The sequence below is a fragment of the Aulonocara sp. 'chitande type north' Nkhata Bay genome, linkage group LG3 (assembly GCF_057382095.1).
Source record: "Aulonocara sp. 'chitande type north' Nkhata Bay isolate Kocher_YH1m ecotype deep benthic linkage group LG3, A_spYH_male_GT1.1, whole genome shotgun sequence".
Lineage (NCBI taxonomy): Eukaryota > Metazoa > Chordata > Actinopteri > Cichliformes > Cichlidae > Aulonocara > Aulonocara sp. 'chitande type north' Nkhata Bay.
In genome coordinates, this window is record NC_141346.1 from 7,873,789 (window position 1) to 7,900,211 (window position 26,423).

The following is a 26,423-nucleotide window of genomic DNA, read 5'->3' on the forward strand; positions in this document are numbered from 1 at the left end:
TGTGCGTCTCTCTGCACTGAGGACAAAGAACTTCCTGACAGGAAGTTCCTGTTTCCTGATTTGTCGCATTTGAGTGACGTGAGGGGAGGAGAAAATGTTGCTGTTTGACTTTTAACTAAGGTGTGTTTCAATCCTGCCTGCAGCTCAAAAGCTGTAAAACAGGTTTTGTGTCTTTTCACCTCCACAGGTCACAACATGAAACCTGTTGTGAAGTTTATAAAATAAAGTGTCACTCGGTGGTGCAGCTGTTTGTCAGCTTCTATTTTAGACTTTGTTCTGGTTCTTGTTCAGGTTCCCAGCAGTGGGAGTGTAATGCAGTCACACAAACACAGGTGGTGTTAAGGTGGATTCACTTAGTTACAGACAGTGGTGTTGGAACTAAGGGGTTGGAAACAGAAGCGACCGCTGGTGTGTACTTGTATTTTTTTCAAGATGGCGCCTGTGTTTGGCTTTGCCGCTTGTACAGCTCGCTGGTATAGTTTTATACTGGCCGCTATTGTCACTTGCAATATTATTTTTACCGTCCTATGTTTTGATTTTGTCTCTGCCACCAATACTTATGATCGGGGCATGATGTTGTATATCAAAGATTCAATGGAGAGCTACTGTGACAGCTGGGACAGTTACAGGAAATTTTTCCCTCCACCCTTTGTGTGTTCCTCACCTGACTGCATGTTACCGTACATATCGGTGGGATTTAACACGAAGAAAAGAAGTAGTAGGGGAACCAGGGCCGGTGTCCAGGTGCGACTGAGAAGGTACCGAAGATTAGCTTCTTGGATGTGGGAAGAATCCCGGTGCCTACGACCAATTCATCTATTGTCACCTGGTGCCGACGCTACACTGCAGTTCCCAGCTCGGAGTCTATGGTCTGATGGCCCCATGTTCACTTGGCGTCCCTCCTTCGACCGCCGTTTTGATGGCAGAGGTGATGTACCACTATGGATATTAGCTTCTGCTAGCCCTGAAGTCCCCGCCCGGCGTAACAGGTGTAGAGGTGCGCATAGGTGTTTATTTCGAGTGCCACTGCAGTCAGCTGTTGACTGCACCAACCAAAAGTCTTCAATCAGGTTTGCCCTGCTCAACACTCGCTCAATCACAAACAAATCGTTTATTTTAAACGATCTTTTTATAAAGGAATCTCTCAACTTCTTGTGTTTAACTGAGACGTGGCAACAAAACATGGATTATATACATCTGAAGGAAATTTGTTCGACTGGCTGCTCCGTCATCGGAACTCCACGTCTTTCGGGACGTGGTGGAGGTCTCGCTGTTGTGCACCAGGACAGATTCACATGCAGACTGATGAACTCGGATTCCTTTACCTCATTTGAACTTCAGATGATAAAGGTCGGCTCTTTGCACACCTTTTATTGTATTTTAATCTACCGACCTCCTGGCCCTGCCGGAGTCTTTTTAACTGAATTTAACGACCTCCTATCATCCATTATTAAATTAGAGAAGGTGGTAATGTTGGGAGATTTTAACTTTCATATTGATGATGCATCCTGTAATATGGCTGCTGACTTCATGACTATCACAGAGTCTTTTAATTTTATGCAGCATGTTTCTGGCCCTACACATGTAAAGGGTCACACATTGGACCTTGTTTTCTCCTTGGGTTTAAATATAAATGACATTCGTGTGGAAAATGTCCATGTGAGTGACCATAGCTGCATATATTTTAACTTGTCGTTTTATTTGGATCCCCCGGCTCCCAAAATAACGATTGAAAGGCGAATCATAAACCTGAACGCCGGCAAAAGGTTCTCTGCCATGTTTGACGCTGAAATGACTTACAATGATTTGGACTCTCTTGTCTCATCCTTTAATAACCAGTGTACTTCTATTTTAGACATAGTGGCACCTCTGAAAAAAAGTACTGTCCTACGTTTGAAATCTCATCCTTGGTTAAATGAAAACATTTGTAATTTCAGAAGATATTGTCGCAAGCTAGAACGTTTGTGGAAGGCTTCCAAACTTGAGGTTTATAAGTTACACCTTAAAGAATCTATCCTCTTGCTAAATGACATGTGGAAAAATGCTAGAACAGAGTATTTTTCACACCTCATAGCTTCAAAAAAGAAAGATCCTAAATTCTTGTTTAAAACAATTAAGAGTATTGTTTCTCCTGATGCTCCTTGTGCACCAGTTCACTCAACGTCCGACTGCAATGAGTTTATGAACTATTTCAGAAATAAGGTCATTGAAACCAGGTCTAATATCTCTCCATCATCTTCTCAATATCAAACTTTTAACTTGCTCTCCTCTGATACTTGGTCGTCTTTTACTCCTGTTACATTACAAGACATCAGAGGCCTGCTTTGTCATATAAAACAGACTTCAAGCCCCCTTGATGTCCTTCCATCTTCATTTTTCACTAGTGTGTTTGATTCAATTGGCCCCTGTATTGTGGAAATGATAAATACTTCTCTTCATATTGGCTCAGTCCCCAGCTTCTTTAAACAAGCTATCGTCGAGCCAATATTAAAGAAACCCCAGCTGGATCCATCTCTTCCTAACAGTTATAGGCCAATATCCAAATTGCCTTTTATATCGAAAATTTTAGAAAAAGTAGTACTAGAACAACTTAACTATTTCCTGGATAAAAATGCTGTTATGGACACTTTCCAGTCTGGTTTTCGTAAATTGCATTCCACTGAAACGGCCTTACTTAGAGTATCTAGTGATATCTTGATGGCAGCAGACTCTGGAGAATACACAGTGCTGGTCCTGCTGGATCTCAGCTCTGCTTTTGACACTGTAGATCACAGTATCATGATAAACAGACTCGAGAACTTGTTTGGGATTACTGGTGTTGTTTTAAAATGGTTTATATCATATCTGTCTGAGAGATCTTTTACTGTTTGCATGAATCATGTCACATCAGAATCAACAGTTTTGCCGTGTGGGGTACCTCAGGGATCTGTCCTGGGTCCAGTTCTCTTTTTACTTTATGTATTTCCCCTAGGCCAAATTATTAAGCGCTATAAATATATCTCCTATCATCTCTATGCTGACGACATCCAACTATACTGTTCCTTCAAAATGTCTGAGTTTTATAAATTGTCTAATTTAAGTAATTGTCTGACAGAAATCAACAAATGGTTATATGACAATTTTCTCCAACTAAACTCTGATAAAACAGAAACTCTAATTATTGCTCCAGACCATATGGTCCCAGAAATTAGACAGCATATCAGCTTCTTAGACCCTTACGTAAAATCAAGCCTTAGAAATCTCGGTGTCTTATTTGACAGCTCGATGTCGCTCGAGCAGCATTCTAAGCAGCTAGTCCGAAACTGTTTTTATCATTTACGGAATATTTCTAAACTCAGACTAATGGTATCAAAGCTTGAACTTGAGATGATTATTCATGCTTTTATTTCTTCTCGTTTAGACTATTGTAATGGCCTTTTTACTTGTTTTAACAAATCAGCCTTAAATCGTCTTCAGACTGTGCAGAATGCTGCAGCACGTCTCTTAACAGGCACCAAGAGAAGATCGCATATCACTCCAGTCTTGGCCTCCCTTCACTGGTTGCCTGTAAATTTTAGGTTTCAGTTTAAAATTTTAGTTCTAACCTTTAGGGCCCTGCACGGTCAGGCTCCTCAATATTTATCTGACCTGCTGAAATCACATACATCTTCTCGGGCTTTAAGGTCATTAGATCAGAGACTGTTGGTGGTACCACGCACTTGTTTTAAAACTCGTGGTGATCGGGCCTTTCAGACTGTGGCACCACGGTTGTGGAATTCTCTCCCACTGTCTCTTCGCGGCACGGACTCCATTGATTGTTTTAAGAAACAGCTGAAGACATTTTTATTTAGAAAAGCATTTGATTAATTTCTTCTTATGCTGTTTTTATAGTTTTATTGTTTTACATTGTTTTATTTACTGTTATATTGTTTTATATTCCCATTTTCTGTGTTGTAAAGCACTTTGTGATTTTTATCTGTGAAAAGCGCTATATAAATAAATTTTACTTACTACTTACTTACTTACTTACTTATTTCCTGTAACTAAGGGTGTGTTTCACTCCAAAGTTCAGACATTAACCTGCCAGAAGTTGTAAAAGTTACTAATAAAGAGCTTTTATCTCATTTCACATGCAGGTCAGAGCATGAAAGCTGTGATGCAGCAGTTTGAGAAAAATTGCTGCTGATATAAAATATTTTTTTGTTCTTTTACAAATCATATAAAAGAGCAGAAAGAAAAGAAATAAGTGTAAAGAGTGCAGCAAAATGCATGTTTTAGTGTGAGTTGGTTCATCTGATCTGGTTGTGTAAAAGTCACTGCATGACACTGAGTGTTACTTTTGTGTTATTGACACTCATCTCTGACTCAGAGAAACGATTTCTCCCCTGTGATGTTCACACAGTGGTGAGTTACATGTGTGTGGAATTTTTCACGTTTTATAGAATAAAATTTTCTCTTACTTTCGTTTTTCTGTTATTTACTAAAAAACCTTTCAAAGAAATAATGAATTCTCCACACGTGTTTGAAGGTTGGATGCAAATATCATTTGATCTAAAAGCCAAATATCTGCTGATGAAAACAAGGCCAGATGTTGAGCAGCTGTATTGCTGCATGACATCAGCCCACAGCAGCAGAGACCGTGGAGCCAACATGTGAGAAACAAAGCAACACGCTGAACATCTGAACCACAGCAGGAAGTGCGACTCTTTGTAGACCTGTGGACAGGAAACACACAGCAGGTCCTGATCAGTAACAGGGTCCAAATACAAACATGTGTTTATCAGCATCTGTATACATGAGCACACAGAGAGCTCAGCTGGACACACACTTCAGTCCTCCATCAAACACAATGCACTGTTTTCATCAGCTGCAGCCAGTGTTGGGAAGTAATGGAATACATTTACCGCCGTTACGTATTTAAAATACAAAATATGAGTAACTGTACTTCTTTACAGTTACCGTTTAAAAAGGTGGTATTCAGAATACAGTTACTATTTTTGGTACTTACACACCGTTGGAAACCCAAACAAAACACACATTAAGAGGCTCTAATGTCGGTGTCTCTCTCGTCTCATAATGACGTGAAGAAATATTTTTTTAAATGATTTAATATGAAGGCAACAGGCAGAGTGTTACAGGCATCGCCCTAAAGAATGTAGCCTCATGGGCAGTGTAGTCCGTGCTGCAGGGAGAATGGACTGCCTACCCGTTATATGTCTGTGAGCGAGGGAGGGAGAAAAAGGAAAAGTAGGAGCTGTCATCGAGCAGAAACGAGCTGGAAGCATGTAAATATAATAATAACCACTGCAGCCAAGAAGAGTGCCTGACGAGCCCAGTTGTAAGCAGTGTTGGGACTAACGCGTTATTAAGTAACGCGTTACAGTAACTACGTTATTATTGTGGTAACGAGCACGGTAACTAGTTATTATGCCAAAATCAGGAACGCGTTAGTCGTTACTGGGATTTAGATAGGGTCGTTACTCGTTACTTCGTGTGGTGGCTATCGCGGAGCTTCCACAGATTCAGTAACATTAGCAAGTGGTGGAGGCAGCAGGTGGATGAAGGAAAAGGGACGCAGAAGGAAAAGAGACCCGAGGCGGCCGCCGGTCCAAGTGTGAACTGAACTTCAGGTAAGAAGTTCTGACCTGCAGTCTCTCCGGGTCAGATATGAACCAAGTTTAGGTGGAGTTTATTTTCGTTATGCTGACTTTTTCCGTACTGCGTGCTAGCTAGCATGACGGAGTTTCTATACAGCTGGGTGGTGCTATGAAGTTAATGATGTTGCACTTTATTTTGTTCATAAGTTATTAGAGTTGCCAACCGTCCCGTCTGGTATTCAGAGAAAATATTACGCGTTTCTTATTGAGGTGAAAAGGAACAGTTTGTCCCGTAATTCAGCTACAATGAAAAAGGCACAAAGCTGGATTTATTCTGTGTCTTTGCTGCACAGCTGTCTCTTCTTCTTTCATTCTCCCCCTCCCTCTCCTGTTTCTACTTCAATCATGAAACTGATCAGTGATCAGCTGATCGGCTCTCTTGTTTGTTTATCGCTCACTTTGCGCCGAAAGAGGAAACCAGCGGATGTCGCGCTAAACAACAGCAGCACGTTTGATCAGCTGTTGTTAGAATGTATTTAATATTAATTTCTAGTGTCAGCTGATGTTTGCTGGAGCCACAGCTGTAAACCTGCTGGTCATGATGTCGGTTTGGTTATCTGGTGAGAGGGAAACATGAAGATGAAACCAGGAGATGTCCTTACTGGATCATCAGAGCTGTGATGGAGAAACAGGTTTACCTTTTAGGTGACATGAATGAGTTGAAGGGAAGTTATGAACTGTTTCTGAGAGACAAATAACACCAGGATCCTTTTTTAGGTAGCTGACAGCTGGTAACTGTGCAGGTGCGGATCTAGCAAAGTGTTGCCAGGGGGGCAGGTAGGGCATTAACAGGGAAAGGGGGGCACAAAGAAATACTTATATATCTTATTCTCATTTAAAATGTCTCGCTTTTAAAAAATAATTATCTGAATCTTGCAACAAACGATTGATAGATTGATGCATATATACCATCAAAACGGTGTACATCACTGTCACAACAGTGTTTATTTTCATTCATTGTTTTTTCCTATAATGGTGGGCCTCTAGTCAAAATGTCCGGGCCAATTTTCTGTCCCAGTCCAGCCCTGTATGCAGCTCATCTGCAGTCTGGTGTTACCAACATCTTCCTATTCAGAAGGCAGAATTTCCGAGTTCTGAGTACAATCGAAAGCACCACAACTGCAGTTTTTGTGTTGGATGTAAAAGGCGCACATGACGCTGTGACGTAGGCTAGAATCATGGCAGCAGTAAATGACGGTCCAGGCGTGGGATTTCTCTCGTGGAAATATGCACATTATCTTTTCCTTTCTATTGGTAGGTGGCACAGTGCACTTGTGGCAAGTAAGCAAGCTAGAAGACTGGCAAAGTTATGGAAGCAACACATTAACAAGAGAATTCTGAGTAAAACCAAAGTTACTTTCCCTAGTAACTAGTTACTTTGAAAGTAACGAGTAACTTGAAGTAACTGAGTTACTTTTGAGAGAAGTAACTAGTAATGTAACTAAGTTACTATTTTTAATTAACTTACCCAACACTGGTTGTAAGTAAGCTATTAAGACTCGACTGTACACCGTGTTCGTGTTTTCCTCTGAAACTATAAGCTCCGTTGAAGCAGCCATTCAACGCCTCACTCTGTCTCTCGCTAGCAAAGTTGACCCAGACAACAAAGTAAAGCTAGTTTTCGGCTACGAGCCCGACACGAACCTGATGTATTAGCCAGAGGTCCCTTTACTAGTCTTTATATACGCGCTGAATAGTTTTCTATACGAGATCGCTGCAATAAGTGCACCCTTACCTAATGTCCACCTACTGTTACTCATTTATATTAACATTTAAAAATCTAGTTGGTATTGGTATGACGAGTAACCTTCAGTAATAGCAATAAATAACACAGCAATAGTACATTCATGTAGTTGTAAACAGCATGATAATATATTAAGTGATCCAAAGTACTCATAATACGTTACTTTCATTGAGTAACGTAACGAAATACGTAACGAAATACGCTACAAAATACATTTTGGGGCATTTATTCTGTAATCTGTAGTGGAATACATTTTAAAAGTAACCTTCCCAACACTGTCCATCAGCAGTGGACAGTGTTATATATATATATATATATATATATATATATATATATATATATATATATATATATATATATATGTATGTATATAACACTGTCCATCAGCAGTGGACAGTGTTTTATATATATATATATATATATATATATATATTTATATATATATGTATATATATATATATATATATATATATATATATACACACACACACACACACACACACATATATAAATACAGAGACAATATAAATAAACTATACGAAGGGGATAAGTAGAATAAATAGGAATAAAAAATAAAAATACAAGTGAATTGCACATTTCAAGTATTGAGGTCTATTGCACTGTTGACTATTTACAAAAGTATTGCACAAGGTATTGCACAGTGAGGTGAAGAGGCACTACAGCTTAGTTGTTCCCCCCTCCTTTGTCCTCCTGTTTCCTGTTTCCCCTCCCTCTCCCCTCCAGAGAGGAGTTAAACAGTTTGATGGCGTGTGGGACAAAGGAGTTTTTAAGTCTGTTAGTTCTTGTCTTGGGGAGAAGCAACCTGTCACTGAACAGACTCTTCTGGTTGTTTATGGCCGTGTGCAGAGGATGCCCAGCATTGTTCATAATGTCCATCAGTTTCTTTAATGTCCTTTTCTCTGCCACTGTCACCAGAGTGTCCAGCTTCATGCCGACCACAGAGCTAGCCCTCCTGACCAGTTTCTCCAGCCTGTGTGAGTCCTTCTTTGCTGTGCTGCTCCCCCAGCACACCACAGCATAGAAAAGTACTCCAGCAACCACCGACTGGTAAAACATCCTCAGGAGCTTCCTGCAGATGTTAAAAGACCTCAGCCTCCTGAGGAAGTACAGTCGGCTTTGGGCTTTTTTATACAGGTGCTCTGTGTTGCATGACCAGTCCAGTTTATTGTCCACCCACAGCCCGAGGTACTTGTACTTGTTGACCACCTCCACCTCCTCCCCCTCTATCTGAACCGGCAGTGGACCTTCTCTGGACCTCCCGAAGTCCACAACCAGTTCCTTAGTCTTTGAGGTGTTGAGTTGCAGGTGGTTTGTGTGACTCCATGCGACAAAGTTCCTCACCAGACTTCTGTATATCGCTGCTGTGGGCCCGGTTCAGGGTCAGGGGTAAGCAAATAGGGTAAACATGGATACCCCCTATCACCAAGCAAGTAGCCAGTGAACTCTCCTAAGACAGAAGGATACACTTCAGTTCAAATGTCCCTGTAGCAATTGGTCTTTATATATTTTAAAGTATTTTCAACTCACCATGTCCAAGTTTTGTGCTCAGTGTACATTCACGAAAAATTCGTGAGTCATGAACAGAGCCTGGCCACTTGGCTTCCACATTTGTGATAATGTTGGCAGCATCACATATGATCTTCACAGTGCAGAGAACACAAATTAGCATCCATTACTATAATGAAATAATTTGTTAGTTTGAAATGCTACAGGGAACTATGTACCTGTACATTAATGCTGTGGAAAGACTTCCTGTTCACATAGTCTCCTTCATTTACTGAAGGAGCAATGATTGGAATGTGAGTGCCATCTGTACAGCCAATCACGCCTGGGAACCCTGAAAATAAATGTGCAATTTAAGTAGTAGTCCAAGTATCACCACATCATGAATTAAGTTTCGTTCATCCTGATACCTGCAGTTTTGTGGAATCCCTCTTTGATAAATCTTGTGGGTCTATGACCGGGGAACACCACAAACGAGTACAGGAGACGTTTCAGTGCAACTGTAACATTCCTGACTGACCGACAGACGGTAGCCTTGGAAACGTGCTCAGCGTCATCAATATTATACAGAAAGCTCCCGTTTGCAAAAAACCGAAGTGCAATACAAATAATATGTACAGAACTGAGAGGATGTCCACGATGTGTCACATGAGCAATATTAGGCCTGAGGATGTTATCCAAATAAATTATAGATTGTGCTGAGAAACGGTAACGTTCACACAGAAAATGATCAGGAAATGATAAAATGTCCAAACGCGCTCTAATCACTCTCTCCCGGCGGAGAGCTCTGCGGAGAATTTGGGCTTCAACATCTACTGGCTCTTCAAGGAAGGGGCACGCCATGTCTGACACTTATACAGTCAGGTTTCCGACACAGAGGCGGAGAACGTCAGGGTTAGTTGAAGTAAACCTGCTAGGGGGCAGGTTAGCTTCACGGAGTGTGTCGTCATAGTAACTCACTCAGGATCAATCTAAACTCGCTTTGTGAAACCGAAAACCCAGAGTTTTCGTTAACTCAGGGTATACTTACTCAGAGTTTGCACTAAACCGGCTTCCTGAAACAGGGCCCAGTAAGCTTGTACTTTAAAAAACAAACAAACTAGTCTTTTTTTTTTAATTTGGCAGAGTTTAAAAGAGTAAATTTTGCTTGTCCCTCTACAAATCACTTTCTATATTTTGAAAGTACAGTGGTATTCATATCATATGCTATCTGCTTAGCAGGTTAATTAATTAAATTTACAGAAAAGGGGTTCTGTAAACTGTGCATATGCTACAAGCTGATTAGCTGACAAGTGGAACAGCTGTGTGTTTGTTTCAAGGTGACCAGCAGCTGACTCCACCCAAAGGAAGTGACCTCACACCTGTTTTATTCATTGAAACAGGATGATGAAAAGCTGTGAGCGAGCGTTTTGAGATGTAAACACTCACTCAAGAAGAAAAAAACTGGATCAGACTAAAAGTTAGCCAGTTGTTTTTATTTTCACTTATTTACAGGATGGCTCATTTCAATAAAATCAATATGAAACAGTAGAAGATGGAAACCTGCCAGATTTGAGCTAAACTGCTCATTTCCATGTGTCGTCCATGGGCAGGTCACATGACTCTATCCAACATACAAAGACACACAAGAAAAGCCAGAGAAACAAAGACAAATCCAAACAATCCATCATACTGAGTCAAAGTGATCACAGGTCTGCTTGTTGGAAATTACATTAAACGTTACACAAAGAACAAAAAAGAAGTAAACTTCATAAAAACTTCACAAATGATGCTTTAAATGAAAAATAAATCCCTGTAAATAATTCAACAGGTCACATGTTAGAACCACCTTAACTAAACTCTGTAGCCGGTCACTGTGGTTTGTCCCAGCAGCTCTTAGGAAACAAACTGCTAACTTCAGTGTCAGCACACACTGTTAGTAAACTATGCAACACTGAATTCAGGTTTCAGTTGTGTTAAGTTGTGAAGTTGTGATGAAAGTCTTCTTACTGACACAGGTAGGATGGTCAGGCGTCCTCTGTTCCTTCACCGTTCATGAACTGTCACTTATAAAATGCTGCCAAACATCAACTACACTCAATAACTAAACGTGTGCAGGTTAAAGTGATGGACGCCCAGATCTGCACTCCAAATACAAACAGACTAAAGGTGTTTCCTCCAGAAACAAAGACAATATTTACAAAGGTCTCACAGGTAAATTGTGAGCGATCACAGCAGCATCTCATCCTGACTAACAGCTTTTAGATGCAGGGAGAGCGTCGTGGTTCAGAGGTGGTTCAGCAGATGATGAAGGCCTTTCTTTTGCATTGTGTAGTGCTGTGGAGGCCATGATGGTCGACTGGGTCTGCTTCTACTGAACTCACAAACACTTCTGAGGTATTTACACCTGAAGCCTCATTGAATGTGAGTCAGAAACAAACGGCTCAGCTGTGATTAATGGATGTTTCCCTGCATTTCTATTTTCACACAGTTTATTTCTTACAGCAGGAAAACTGAACAGAATGTATGTAAGAGGTCAGAGTGAGGATGACGTCACTTAATACAGGAAATACATGTTTGTCTGTTTTGATGATGAAGGACTTCTTCAGCTCTGTAAACAGCTACACTTGAGAGGACAGAGGTGATTTCATGGATCAATAACAATGTGTTTATCAGCTTTCATCATCGCAGTGCAGACATGACGTCAGATCTATCAGAGTGAAGGCCGTCTCTCTGATGACGTCACAGAGCAGAGTCCTTCTGTCCAATAAAGGATCTCAGATCAGCTGCTGCCATCTTGTGGCCACAGTTGGTTACTGTCTCTGAAAGTTGTCTCATGTTTCCTGTTGTCCTGCTAACAAAGGCTGGAGCTCATCATGCTGAGAGGGCAGCAGCATTTTGTGGCTCTTCACACATGTTCATTATATTCTGATGATCCTGGATGGAGACAAACTACAGATAAGTGTGTTCAGCCCAACTAGTTTATCTCATTACAGCAGTTTGATGTTTCCCTTTGAATCCCCCTGAAGATCCTGACAGTGAAGCACGTACATAATACTCCAGCCTTTCAACTCTGAGCTTATTTAGTTCTATTAATACACTGAAATCTCATTTGTGTCATGAAGAAAGTCTTTAATCAAACAGAATTCAAAGATCAGAAACATTTCATATATGGAGTTAAACATGAATCATTGTTTCAACAACATATTTATTGTTGTCATAAACAGACAAGAAGACAACAACAAACTGCTCCTCCCATTCAACACATGTCAGTCCATATCCCAGCAAACTAAATCATCTCCATTTACACATCAAATAGAAACATGAATCACTTGTAATGATCAGTGTTGGGGAGTAACGGAATACATGTACCGCCGTTACGTATTTAGAATACAAAATATGAGTAACTGTATTCCGTTACAGTTACCGTTTAAAAAGCTGGTATTCAGAATACAGTTACTTTGTTGAAATAAATGGATTACACTGCGGTACTTTCCTGTTTCATATTGTCGCGGGTCAGGACTGTTTGGGTTTTGTTTGACAGCTACGTTCTGTTGTTCCAGGCGGCAGCGTTACGGTTGCCATGGTTACGACGCTCTCTCTCTCTCTCTCTCTCTCTGCGACTGTGTGTTTCCTGGGTGAGAGAGCGCCTTTTCGTTGTTGTTGTTGTTGTGCTAAGCTAACAGGCAGAATGCTACAAGCATAGCTCTAAAGAATGTAGCATCATGGGCAGTGTAGTCCGTGCTGCAGGGAGAATGGACTGCCATACACGTATTGGGTCTGTGAGCTCGAGGAGGGAGAAAAAGGATAGTGGAAAAGTACGAGTTGTCGTCGAGGAAAAATGGGAGCTAGAAGCATGTAAATATAATAATAACCACTGCAGCCAAGAAGAGTGCCTGACGAGCCCAGCTGTAAGTAAGCTATTAAGACTCGACTGTACACCGTGTTCGTGTTTTCCTCCGAAACAATAAGTTCCGTTGGAGCAGCCTTTCAACGCCTCTCTCTGTCTCTCGCAAGAAAAGTTGACCCACACAACAAAGTAAAGCTAGTTTTCGGCTACGAGCCGACAGGGACCCCGCCGTATTAGTCAGAGGCCCTTTACTACAGTTCGGAGTCGCAGACCTTCAGTAATAGTAATAAATCACACAGCAATAGTACATTCACGTTGTTGTAAAAAGCATGATAATATATTAAGTAATCCAAAGTATTCAGAATACGTTACTGTCATTGAGTAACATAACGGAATACGTTACAGAATCCGGTTGTTCAGTGATGACGCGATGAATCCTACTTCCAGGTCTAAAGTAGTCTGCGTTTAATATAGCTTTTGTGTTGTTAACATGTTTAATGTTTTGTATTTTCTTCTATTTGATCTCAAAAAGCTCCTAAAACAGTCAGTGATCACTGTTGACCTCCCTCGGCTTTTATTACCGCTAATCATTTATTTAAGCTCAGTTTTTAAAACCTTAGGATGTAACTACAGCCCAGCCCACGCAGCAGTATATGAATGACTAACCTCGTATTGTGGATGGATTATCTCAGTTGTTCTCCTGGCTGAAGTTTGGTCCTTTTACAGCGATTACATTTGTTCCTGACCACCGAGAACACTCACGTTAACTTTTATCGAGTGGAAAAAAAGTTAGCTTGTTTATATTATGCTAACATAGATGTGTCGCTAGCGGTCACGTAGCACATCATTATATACCAGCTAGCCCAACTTCAGTAACTCTAAAAACGTCACTGCTGTTTAATTTTCTGTCTTCATTTATGCTGGAAGTGATAACAGAGCTGTACGTTTTAATTTGTTTCCAAAACCCCGCAGTCAGGACATGCTATATTGTATTTAGATAGAAGCTAGCGAGCTAACTCCCTGCTAACTTCTAACTCCGTTAAATGTCATAAATTCCGTTTTCATGGATGCCTGGATGTTAAACTCAATTGTTACACCTGGTAGAGCAGAACGCTGATCATTTTATTAAAGATGAAAGACTTTAGACAGTTTTTCAACTCTCAGTAATGCCATAGTGATCGTTTGATATATGGACCTGCAGCGGAGTTTAGACCCAGACACGGCTAGTGACGTCAGACTGAACAACCAGATACATTTTGGGGCATGCATTCTGTATTCTATAATGGAATACATTTTAAAAGTAACCTTCCCAACACTGGTAATGATTAGAAACTTGATTGAATTTCAAATCTAGTTTGGGGAGTCATTCAGTGAGAAACAGTGAAATGATTTTCCATGTGAAAAGGTGGACAGCAGAAACAGAAAGAAACAGTGAAACTAAAAGAGAAACAAAGAGCTTTGGAACAACGAGGCAGCAGGAGGACAGCTGCAGTTTAACAGCTTCAACTCACTGACAGGAAACAACATTAGAAACATCATCATCCTCAACTCATCTGCTGCACTGACACTGACACCTTCAACGGCAACACCTTCACTGTATCATCAGTGTTAATGATTGGAAACATCCTGTGAGTGAAAGTGTGTGTGAAGGTGTGTATGTGTGTGTTAGTATCAGGATCAGAGAACGACAGCTTTCCTCTGTTCCAGTCCAGATTCACTCTGATCCTCTGGAGCTTCTTCTCTACTGAGAGAGCAGTTTCACATGATGGTGAGCGTGCTGAGTATTTACCTGTAGAAAACCATAATCTCCATAATCCAGACTCAATGTATCCCTTCCTCTGCACAGACTCTGCTAACACCCCCAGAGCCCACCATGTACTGTCTCCAACCTCGACATCCCAGCTGTGAGTCCCTGAGTTAAAGCCCTCAGAGCCCAGGACACAGCAGGAATAATCAAACCTCTCTGGATTATCAGGAAGCTGCTGCTTCTCTCCTCCTCGTCTCACACTGGTCAGATCTTCAGACAGGATGAGTTTTGGATGAGCAGTGTTTGGGTCCAGAATGAGAGGAGTGTAGGAGACCATGTCCTTCATGTTGTTCCAGATGTTGAAGGTCAGGTTGCCCAGGTGTTTGGCCTGGTCTATCAGAGCTCCTGAGGGCAGCTGTGGATCATCCAGCAGGGGGCAGCGCTGGACTCTTTCCACTGCAGCCTTGTAGTTGTGCAGGAATGAGATGTCTTCAGCTCTCAGCTCCTCCTCTGTGGCTCTGACTGTGTCTGAAAGAGCTGCTATCTCTCTGCTCAGAGCCTCCATCTTCTCCTTCATCATCCCACTCTTCTGCTCCTCTTCCTCCCTCAGTGCAGCCAGCCTGGCCTCCTCTTCCTCTGCTAGAAACTGGTGAAGCTCCTTAAACTGCTCCTTAATCTGCCTCTCTGTGTGTCGGGCCTGGACCTTAATGTGTTCTGCTGTTTGATCAAACTTCACTTGAACTTCTTCACAAACCTTTAACTTCTTCTTTAAGGGCTCCAGAGTTTCCTGAAGTTCCTTCTTGTGTTGTTGTGCAGCTTCATCGATGGGTCTGAATCTGTGATTGGTGTGTTTTTCTGAGTCTCTGCAGATGTGACACACTGGCTGCTGATGGTCCAGACAGAAGAGTTTGAGTTTCTCATATTGCAGACTGCAGAGAGCCTCTGAAGCTCTCTGATCTCTCTCCTGTAAGAACGACTCACACAGGTTCTTTAATGCCAGATTTAAAGGTGGTTTTGACCGTGAAGATCTTCTTTTACAAACTGGACACTCATGTGTTGGTCTCTCTCTCCACCATATCTTCAGACAGTCTTTACAGAAGCTGTGGCTACATGACAGAATAACAGGATCTCTGAAGACCTCCTGACAGACCGGACAGCAGAGATCCTCCTCTGATCTGGAAGCCATTGAGTCTGTGAGTGAAGCTGAAAACAGCAGACAGGAAGTACAGTCAGTCCTGGTTCCCCTCCCTCCTCTACCACCGTCACTGAAACTTCCTTTGAGTCGTGTTTTTGCTCAAACTCACATTCAGTGTGTGGAGCGTCAGCAGCTTGAAGCAGCAGTGTTGGAGTTTTCCACTTTTCTCTCCTGTAGCTGGACTCACTCAGAGGAAGCTGCTAGTTTGGTCTGAGTTCAGTCTGATCGTCTGTGCGTCTCTCTGCACTGAAGAAGAACAACATCCTGTTTCCTGGTTTGTAGCATTTCAGTGACATAGAGGCCGGAACATCATTCAGCGTGAGTGTGACAGCAGAGTGCAGACGTTTGTTGCAGATCAGAAACGAAACCTTTTCTTAAGCGTAGAAAATAAACTGTGACTCAGTGGTGCAGCTGCTTGGCAGTTTTTATTTCAGACTTTGTTCTGGTTATTGTTCAGGTACCCTAGCAGTGGGAGTGTAATGCAGTCACACAAACACAGTTGGATTTACTCTGGAGAACTTCAAGACATGGTGAGGAGGTAATTTAGCCATGTAAATCAGCTGTATTGGATCAAGGACACATCTAAAACCTACAGGACACCGGCCCTCAAGGCCTGGAGTTTCCCCATGCCCGAGTTAATGTAACAGCAGCTACTTTTCCATCAGACCAACACCAACATCAAATTCTGTCTGATACAAACAACACTTCTAGATGGAATTTATCCTTTGATTTTAAGTCCTCCTCTTTATTCTCTGAAACACACTTTCATTCATTCATTGATTATTTTAGTCAGAAATGTTGTTTGTTACTATTAAACATGAAATATTAACATTAAAGAAGATGTGATGAAGGAATATTTGGAATATCTGGAGCTCTATTAAGTCATGTAATAACAACATGTGCATCATAGTGCAAAAGTAACATAACATTAAATATCATGAAAGCACCTCACAAAACTTGCAACACGCCGTAACTCGCCTCAGAATGTTAGCAGGTCGGAGCAGTATGCATCACGTGATAGAGCGGCTGTGGCCTGTCGGTGGTCTGGATAGTTTTGGAGCTTCGTTAGCAAACCGCCATTTCATCTCCGACAAAATCATACCCGAGAGAAGTAAAGCAAGTGTGTAAGTCCATCTCTGAATGTTTGTAAAGCATTCCTGCGTTAAGCTTAACAAGCACTACCTCTTCTTGCTGCTACTTCAATCATGAAACTGCTTAATGATCAGCTGATCGGCTGTCCGTCTCTCTTGTTGGTTTTTGGTCCACTTTGCACCAGAAAGAGGAAACCAGTGGATAAAAAACAGCAGCACGTTTAAGCTTGATAAGCTGTTGTTAGAATGTATTTAATATTACTTTCTACACCAGGATCTTTTTCTACATAGCTGACGCTGGTAACTGTGCAGGGGCGGATCTAGCAAAGTTTAGCCAGGGGGGCTGATAGATATTAACAGGGAAAAGGGGGCACAAAGACATACTTTTATTTCTTATTCTCATTTAAAATGTCGAGCTTTTAATAAATAATTATCTGACACCCAAAGTTTTAATTTGATGTAAAATGAATAGAAGTCAATTACTGTATATAGTAACTATTAAGTCTAATATATATACCCTAGTAAGCTATAGTACTTTTTCCTTTGGGAAGGTACCATCTGTGCAGTCTGCAATTTTGTTGAAGAAAGATGTTGAATCTATTTAATATTTCTTGTAAAATAATTGATTTCTGTGCGTTTTTTTTCCAGACTGCATCAATTTAAGGTTGATTACGTCGATTAAGCATCATGAGGTGGAGCGTGAGGGGTGGTTCCCTATTTTTTATTTATTTATTTTTGTTGTTGCTGGGAGTTGGAACCCTATTAGTTAGGTTGCTTAATATTTACGTTAAGTACTCTTTAAAATACCAGAATAGGGAGGATGGTTTAAGTTTATTAGATTGATCAGTATTGCTGAACTATGAAATATTTTTTTTTGCATACAGGTATAACAGAATAGCTTTAGTGTAGTGTTGTTGTTTTAAACTTATACAACTTATACAAAATGCAGCAAGATATTTAAAAAAACAGTTTTGTTGATTAAAAAACACTACATCGGATTCATATCGGTATTGGAAGCAGATATCCAAATTTATGATATCGGTATCGGACATAAAAAGTGGTATCGTGCCATCTCTAATATATATGGGATATCACGCTCTTTCACGTGTCCTGGCTGAAGAAACCTTTATTCACGCCTTTAAGGCAGATGACGTGTGATGACACATATAGCCACTGTCATCACAGTCATCCCTCAGTTCTTACGCTCTTCAACTCGCCGAGAACACCTCTGCTGAGTTGGGCTAGCTAACTGCTGCTAGTTAGCTCCGTTGTCTGCAGACTTGAACTTTGCTTAACTGCCCCTGTTGGTGTTAGCCTCCACTGCGCAGTTGGTGTGTAGGCTGCCCGTGGAGCGCTTATTTCAAGTTTTTCCCGTGCAGTGTTTTGCTTTGTGTTTTGTTATGGACTTCAAACCGAAGCGAGCAAAGCAGAAATCTTCTGATCGCCCCTGTCCTCAGGGATGCCCTTTCTCTTTGCACGACAGCAACTAGCACAATGCCTGCCCTGTCTGCCTGGGGATCGTCAATGCTCGGAGAGCGTTGACGGAGCCCGAAGCCTGTGCGTTTTGTCGCCAGTTCCGGCGCTCGACCCTGGAAAGACGGGTGACATTTGTGGAAAAAGTGCTGGGACGCTCGGCTGTCGCAAGGCAAGACCCTCACCTTTCCGAGTCTGGAGCCCCAGCTTTCTCTGAGTCCAAAGACGAGGATTTTCCGGTCGATGTCCCTGCAATTAGCTGGGCTGACCACATGGAATATGTTGACGGGTTAGCCGATGACGAGCCGGAACCATGCAGGAGCGCTGACGGGCTTCAGCAGATGGAAGCTCTGCGCGACATCATCCCCAGACGTCAGCCCAAGCCCGCAGCCAGCTCTCACAGGCCCGCCACTCCTCTAATGACTGGCAAGAGACCAGCGCCCACTGCTGAACTGGGTGTGCCACCAGCGAGAGCACATCCTCCGGCCCGAGCTCCACGCCAGTCAGCCTGGAGCAAAGGCCCACCCTCGGGCCCCCGGCGGGACCTGACGTCCAGGAGGAAGAAGCTTCAGCCCTCCTAGCTGTGGCTTAGAGTGGAGAGGGAGTCTAGCAGCAGGGAGACGCTGTTTTTACCCCTCTGTTGCCGCACAAGAGGTGCCGCTTAAGTTCTGTTCAGGTTGTCAGCCCCAGAAGGTGTTGCACTTTCCTAACAATGTCTCCCAAGCACAAAACATCTGCACACAAAATGCCTCAGGTAACCCTCTGTTCAGGTGTGCTAAATGTTCAGGTGACCACATCGAGTGTTCCCGCTGTTTTTCATTGTTGTGTCCCAGAAAAGGTGCCTCCAACAAAATGTATGAATGTACATGTGTCATGGTCCGTGGTCCTGTGCCTGCGAAATGCGTGATGCTCGGGTAGCCACACCCCCGGGCTGGGCCATCACCGACACATCTGCTCTCCATCGCGGTGATTACATGAAGAGCTACTTAACCCGGCGCTGACGGATGCTCCACGCCAGTCCGTTACTCACCTCACAGTGGTAACTAGACTTCCCCGAAAGCGTGCGTTCACTTCTGGTTGGAACTGTGTTTAATCCGCCTACTTGTGTCCAGGTTTCGACCCGGCATCCGGCGTCTGCCACCTGCCTGTCCTCCGGCTCAACTGGATCACTCGGTGCATCATCTGGCCCATTCGCTATTCCCACGGACTTTCTGCTCACGGACTGCCACACTTCCCTCCCGAGCTCCCACTGTCCTGCTCTATCGTAAGCCCCCCTACTCTGACTCAGTCCTGATGTGTTTTCCCCGCTTCCCGGCTCCCTACTAATCCTCTCCCCTTTCTATTGCAGCCTCCCACGGTCCCGATCCCGGCTTCCTCGTGTCATTTTTTTCCCCGGGTTTTTAGTTCCTCGTTTTGCTCCCTAGTTTTCCCGGGTCGCCTTTCGTTATTATAATAAAGTGTCTTTTTCTGTTAGCACTGAGTCTGCGACTGGATCCTTTTGTGCACGCGCGGCGCGGCGCATGACAGTACGGACTGGCCAGAATGGATCCAGCAGACCCAATACGTTCAGCTATTAATAAGCAGGGTGCCATGCTCGGCCAACACGATCAGTTGCTTCTCTTACTTCAGGATCAGTATCAAGAGCTTAGCGGGAAACGGGGAGAAATGCACGCTAAACAGCCCGACCCCGGCATACCGTTGTGTGACGTTGTGTTTCCACGGCGAATTGGACCAGTGTGGGGTTTCCTTTTTCAGTGTACCCTTTTCTTCAGTCGCTCGCCACTCGCCTTCCCCACTGACGCGGCCAAGATTTCCCACTTTGTGGGACTGCTGGGTGGAAGGGCGTTGGCGTGGGCTGAAGCCTATGTATCTTTTAACTCGATACAGAGTTGCGACTTCGATGACTTCCTCGAAGAATTCAAAGCAACTTTCTCCCCGCCAGTTTCCGAGGATGATGCTGCTCAAAAGCTAGTGGCGCTCTGCCAGGGCCGGTGTAGTGTTGCGGAGTATTTAGTGGAGTTTCGCACAGTGGCAGCCGCTGTTGGCTGGCCCGATTCGGCCCTAAGGGGCATTTTCCTACGCTCCCTGAACGATCAGATGAAAGATCAGCTCGCGTTTCACGAGGCAGCTAAATCATTCAAGGATTTGGTGTCACTCGCCCGTAGAATTGATAAGCGTCTACGGGAGAGAGAGGCTGAACGGCAGTCCAAGCCACCGAAACCCGTATTGTACCCAGAACTTCGCGTGTCACCCCCCCCTGCCCCCATTTAGCTCTCCAGCGGCGTGCGCTCGCTCACTGTCTCCGCCGGAGCTGATGCAGATCGGGCGCTCTCAGCTCTCGCCGGAGGAAAGGGAACGCCGTTTTCGGGCCGGGGACTGCTTATACTGTGGGAAGCCGGGACACCGCATCGCCAGCTGCCCGGTTCGCCCAAATGGACCAGCTCACCGGTAGGTTCGGGGATACGGGTGGGCAGCACATTAAATGCTATTAGACCCCGATTAGTTGTGTCCGTTGCCATAGTAACCAACAAAAAGACTGTTACATGCAGCGCATTAGTGGATTCTGGGGCGGAGCAAAATCTCATAGATGAGAAGCTGGCTAAAGAGCTGGAAGTACCACTCACTCTGTTGGAACCTCCCCTCCCTGCGTCAGCGCTGAATAAACAAGTGTTTGCTTACATCACCCATCAGACTGCGCCTGTGAAAGTAATCACTTCCAGGAATCATAACGAATCACTTTCATTCTTTACCTTCCCGTCTCCCGACACTGCGCTCGTGTTAGGTTACCCGTGGCTGCAAAGACATAATCCCCACATTGATTGGGCAGGGAGCAAGATCGCCAGTTGGAGTTTGTTCTGCCTAGCTAATTGCCTGAGATCAGCAGTTCCTGCTGCACCAGCTAACCTGACCCCACTTGTTACACAAGCACATGACCTTTCCTCCATCCCACCCGAGTACCATGACTTACAGGAAGTGTTTAACAAGGACAAGGCTTGCTCTCTGCCACCTCACCGCCCCTATGACTGCGCCATTGACCTGCTACCTGGTGCCCCGCTGCCCTCCAGCCGGTTGTACAACCTGTCTCGCCCTGAGAGGGTGTCGATGGAAAACTATATCCAATTATCACTCGCGGCCAGTATTATTCGACCCTCTTCTTCCCCTGTAACTGCAGGCTTCTTCTTCGTGGGGAAAAAGGACGGTTCGTTGCGGCCATGCATTGATTACCGGGGCTTAAATGACATCACTGTAAAGAACAAATACCCTCTTCCGCTGATTAACTCTGCTTTTGGATCTCTCCAGGAAGCCACCGTTTTCACGAAACTGGATCTGCGAAACGCGTACCATCTGGTCCGGATAAGGGAGGGGGATGAGTGGAAGACCGCTTTTAACACACCACTGGGCCACTTTGAGTATTTGGTTATGCCATTCGGCTTAACAAATGCCCCTGCAGTTTTTCAAACTCTAGTGTGCTCCGAGACTTCCTGAACGTGTTTGTTTTTGTATACTTGGATGACATCCTCGTTTTTTCCAGGACCATGGAGGAGCATCGCATTCACGTCCGGAGCGTCCTGCAACGGTTACTGGAGAACAGACTGTTTGCCAAAGCAGAGAAATGCGACTTCCAAGCCTCATCAGTTTCCTTTTTGGGCTATATCTTAGCAGGAGGGCAGGTGAAGACGGACCCAGCTAAGATCAAGGCAGTTCTGGAGTGGCCAGTCCCGGATTCGCGGAAGAAGCTTCAAGGCTTTCTCAGGTTTGCAAACTTCTACCGACGCTTCATCCGAAACTACAGCCACGTCGCCGCGCCCCTCACTCGCCTCACTTCTTCTAAGGTAACTTTCACCTGGCCCCCAGATGCCCACACAGCATTCACTAAATTAAAAGAATTGTTTACTTCGGCACCCATTCTACTCCACCCCGACACCACCAAACAATTCATCGTTGAGGTGGACGCGTCCGACATGAGAGTCGAGGCTGTTCTCTCTCAGCGGTCTGGGCCTCAAGGTAAGCTCCAGCCGTGCGCCTACTTCTCTCGCCGGCTCACTCCTACTGAAAGAAATCGTGACGTAGGCAATAGGGAGCTCTTGGCCATAAAACTTGCTTTGGAGGAGTGGCGCCACTGGCTGGAGGGAGCCTTTTCTCATATGGACGAACCATAAGAATCTGATTTTTCTGAGGACTGCTAAAAGGTTAAACTCCCGACAAGCCCGCTGGTCTCTGTTTTTTACCCACTTTAACTTCACTCTCTCGTATCGCCCAGGTTCACGGAATGTCAAGCCAGATGCGCTCTCCCGTCAGTACTCCCCAGACACGGAAACATCGTCACCAACCACCATTCTCCCCCCAACCTGTGTGGTGGGCGCCCTCTCCTGGGATGTTGAGGAGGTTATCCGCCAGGTCCTCCCGGGCGACCATGACCCAGGTACCGGACCGCCTGGATGGCGTTTTGTCCCCGCTGCCGCCCGTGGAGCGGTAATTCATTGGATCCACACTGCACGATTTTCATGTCACCCTGGCGTGAGTAGAACCATTGATCTCCTCAAACGATATTTCTGGTGGAAGACTTTAAGAAAAGATGCGAGGGAGTACGTGGCTGCCTGCGCTGTTTGCGCCCGCAATAAACTATCCACTAAGCACCCAGCGGGCCTGCTCCACCCGCTCAGCACTCCTCACCTGCCTTGGTCTCATATTTCATTAGATTTCGTTACGTGTCTTCCTCGTTCCTCGGGAAAGAGCGTCATCCTCACCATCATCGACCGGTTCTCCAAAGCCGCTCACTTCGTCCCGCTAACAAAACTACCCTCCGCCTCTGACACAGCCCAAGCCCTAATTGAGAACGTGTTCCGGCTCCATGGTATTCCCCTTGACATCGTCTCAGACCGAGGCCCGCAGTTTACTTCACAAGTATGGAGGACCTTTTGTTCCATTCTGGGAGTTAGTTTAAGCTCGGGTTTCCATCCGCAATCTAATGGCCAGACTGAGCGGCTTAACCAGGAGCTTGAGGCTGCGCTACGCTGCGTAGCGTCCCAAAACCCCACCTCCTGAGTCACCTATCTACCCTGGGTGGAATACGCACATAACTCACTTACCTCGTCTGCCACTGGTTTGTCCCCGTTCGAAGCTTCCCTCGGTTACCAGCCTCCACTTTTCCCTGAAAATGAACTCGATCTTGCAGTCCCCTCTGCACGGCATCATCTCCGGCGCTGCCAGCGGGTCTGGCTCAGGGTCCGCCAAGCTCTCCTGCGGACGAAGGAACAGCACACACGCCATGCCAACCGCTGTCGAACCCCCACCCCCCGAATATCGGTCGGGGCAGAGGGTCTGGCTAGCTGCCAAAAACGTTTCGCTGCGCGTGACATCCCGAAAACTGGCCCCCCGCTTCATCGGCCCGTATGAAGTTGATGCGGTTGTTAACTCAGCGGCAGTTCGGCTCAAGCTCCCTGTTTCCTGGCGCATACATCCCACGTTCCACGTTTCCCAGGTCAAACCTGTCCGCCGCAGCCCGTTGTGCCCTCCGTCCGAGTCCCCTCCTCCCGCCCGGCTTATCGCCAGTCACCCGGCCTATACGGTCCGGCGGATCATGGCTGAGCGCCGGCGTGGGCGGGGGTGGCAGTTCCTAGTGGACTGGGAGGGGTACGGTCCTGAGTACCGCCTCTGGGTTCCGCGTTCCTTCATTCTGGATCCGTCCCTCGTCGCTGACTTCCATGCTTCTCTCTGCAGGCCGCAGTCCGGTCGGTCGCCTGGGGGCGACCCTTGAGGGGGGGCCACTGTCATGGTCCGTGGTCCTGTGCCTGTGGAATGCATGATGCTCGGGTAGCCACACCCCCGGGCTGGGCCATAAACCTGCTCTCCATCGCGGTGGTTACATGAAGAGCTACTTGACCCGGCGCTGACGGATGCTCCACGCCAGTCCGTTACTCACCTCACAGTGGTAACTAGACTTCCACGAAAGCGTGCGTTCACTTCTGGTTGGAACTGTGTTTAATCCGCCTACTTGTGTCCAGGTTTCGACCCGGCGTCCGGCGTCTGCCACCTGCCTGTCCTCCGGCTCAACTGGATCACTCGGTGCATCATCTGGCCCATTCGCTATTCCCACGGACTTCCTGCTCACGGACTGCCACACTTCCCTCCCGAGCTCCCACTGTCCTGCTCTATCGTAAGCCCCCCTACTCTGACTCAGTCCTGATGTGTTTTCCCCACTTCCCGACTCTCTAGTAATCCTCTCCCCTTTCTATTGCAGCCTCTCACGGTCCCGATCCCGGCTTCCTCATGTCATTGTTTCCCCGGGTTTTTAGTTCCTCGTTTTGCTCCCTAGTTGGTTGCCTTTCGTTATTATAATAAAGTGTCTTTTTCTGTTAGCGCTGAGTCTGCGTCTGGATCCTTTTGTGCATGCGCGGCACGGCGCATGACAACATGTTTCCATGTTACAATCGATAAAGAGTGTTGTTTATTCTCAAACAGTCACAAATGCTCAGCCTGCAGGCAGAATGAGTTAGGTCAGGCAGGTGATGCTGTCCCCTGCAGACACACTGGGGGGAGACAACGCCCCGCCGACGGTGCTGCAGGTCAGCCGGCACGCTGCTCACTTCCCTCAGTGGTGCACTCGCGCACCCTCTCCGTGTGTGCTGCAAACCATTGCCATGGGTCACTGGTTGCAGTTCCAGGTCAATCCACCTCGTTTCCAAAGAGTCGTAAAGACGACTTTCAACACCGAGGTGGCCATGATACTCAGAGAGGAAATAAAGGCGCTATTGCAGAAAAGAGCAATACGAGTGGTCCCCGCTTCGGAGACAGACAAAGGTTGGTACAGCCGTTATTTTGTTGTTCCGAAAAAAGGGGCAGGGCATCGTCCCGTCCTCGACCTGCGAGTCTTGAACACGTATCTACGAACGTACAGGTTCATGATGCTAACACTCAGACAGCTCTTGAATGCGGTCAGCCCGGGAGATTGGTTTGCAACAATCGATCTTGCAGATGCTTATTTTCATGTAGCTATACACCCGAAACACAGGCAGTTTCTGAGGTTTGCATTCGAGGGCGTAGCCTACGAATACCTAGTGCTGCCGTTCAGGCTGTCGCTCGCTCCTCACCTTTACGATATGTACCAAGGCAGCGCTAGCACCCCTGAGAGAGACAGGCATCCGCATCGTAGCCTACCTAGATGACTGGGCTCTTGTAGCTTGCTCCAGAGAGCAGGCGGAGACACAGCTGTCACTGGTTCTGTCACATATTCAGACACTGGGGTTCAGTGCGCATGTGCCAACCAGCATGCAGCCTGTTGCAGTCGCTCCTGCTTTTTCTCTTAGATTAACTCTGTTTTCTTACGTATTCTTTATTTTCTGACTTGTATTTAATGGAGCACAGTAAAAAAAAAAAAAATTTCCCCTAGGGATCAATAAAGTATTCTGATTCTGATCAGATTCTCTGTGAACTTTCAAAAGAGCTCGCTAATTTATTTGAAGCGTCCACACTCGCAAAAGGGGGAGGAGGGTAATCCCAAGGGAGCAGATTACTTTTCTCGGTTTGGAAATATGCTCGCTTTCCAGCTGCGCACGTTTGTCAGAGCACAGAGTGGCTGCATTTCATCGCTCCCTCGCTCAGTTTCAGCTGGAACGCAGACTGCGTTTCCAGACGATATGAAGCTTGTTGGGCTTGATTTCATCTATGATCGCTGTAGTACCACTTGGACTGTTAGAAATGAGAGTGTTTCAACGCTGGACTCTCTCTCACCGTTTGTGTGCATCCAAATCGGTATCGGATCAGTATCGTCGATACCACCATGAATATTACTTGGTGTAGCGGCGGCACTCCGTCCCTATTTCACTCTTCTGTACCGCCGTTAGGAGTCAGTCCGGCAACATGCATTGAAACGCGAGCAAGTCCAAGTATCCTTCTTGCAAACAATATGTTTATTGACACTTTTAGTTTACATGGCAAGACTCGGTCAAAAAACTGTGTCGCTTCCAGCTTATCCAACTCCTCAACTACGTAACTACAGTGCGCCGGAAGCTCAAAATACTAAAAAGCGCTTTAGAATGTTGCACTTCTCTATTCTATACATTTAACAAACAGTATTTTAAAATCAACTAGAATTATATTCTTAACATCAAACATATATATTTCTCCTCTAATCATTTTACCAGTACCAATAAAATTAACCTTTAATTGGCTCTTACACTTGGT

The 26,423-nt window shown here is 45.0% G+C and overlaps 2 protein-coding genes across 2 annotated transcripts in view; both read right to left on the minus strand.

The window, feature by feature from the left end:
• LOC147333759 (uncharacterized) overlaps positions 1 to 26,423 on the minus strand; it is a 70,360-nt gene that overhangs the window by 21,148 nt on the left and 22,789 nt on the right. The gene's annotated exons all lie outside the window — the stretch shown is intronic.
• LOC147333762 (nuclear factor 7, ovary-like) lies at positions 12,063 to 15,903 on the minus strand. The gene is made up of 2 exons (XM_086269755.1): positions 15,785 to 15,903; positions 12,063 to 15,683 (listed from the first exon to the last, which is right to left on the minus strand). Exon 2 carries the CDS (start codon positions 15,664 to 15,666, stop codon positions 14,278 to 14,280), a length of 1,389 nt encoding a protein of 462 aa, XP_086125881.1. The 5' UTR covers positions 15,667 to 15,683; positions 15,785 to 15,903; the 3' UTR covers positions 12,063 to 14,277.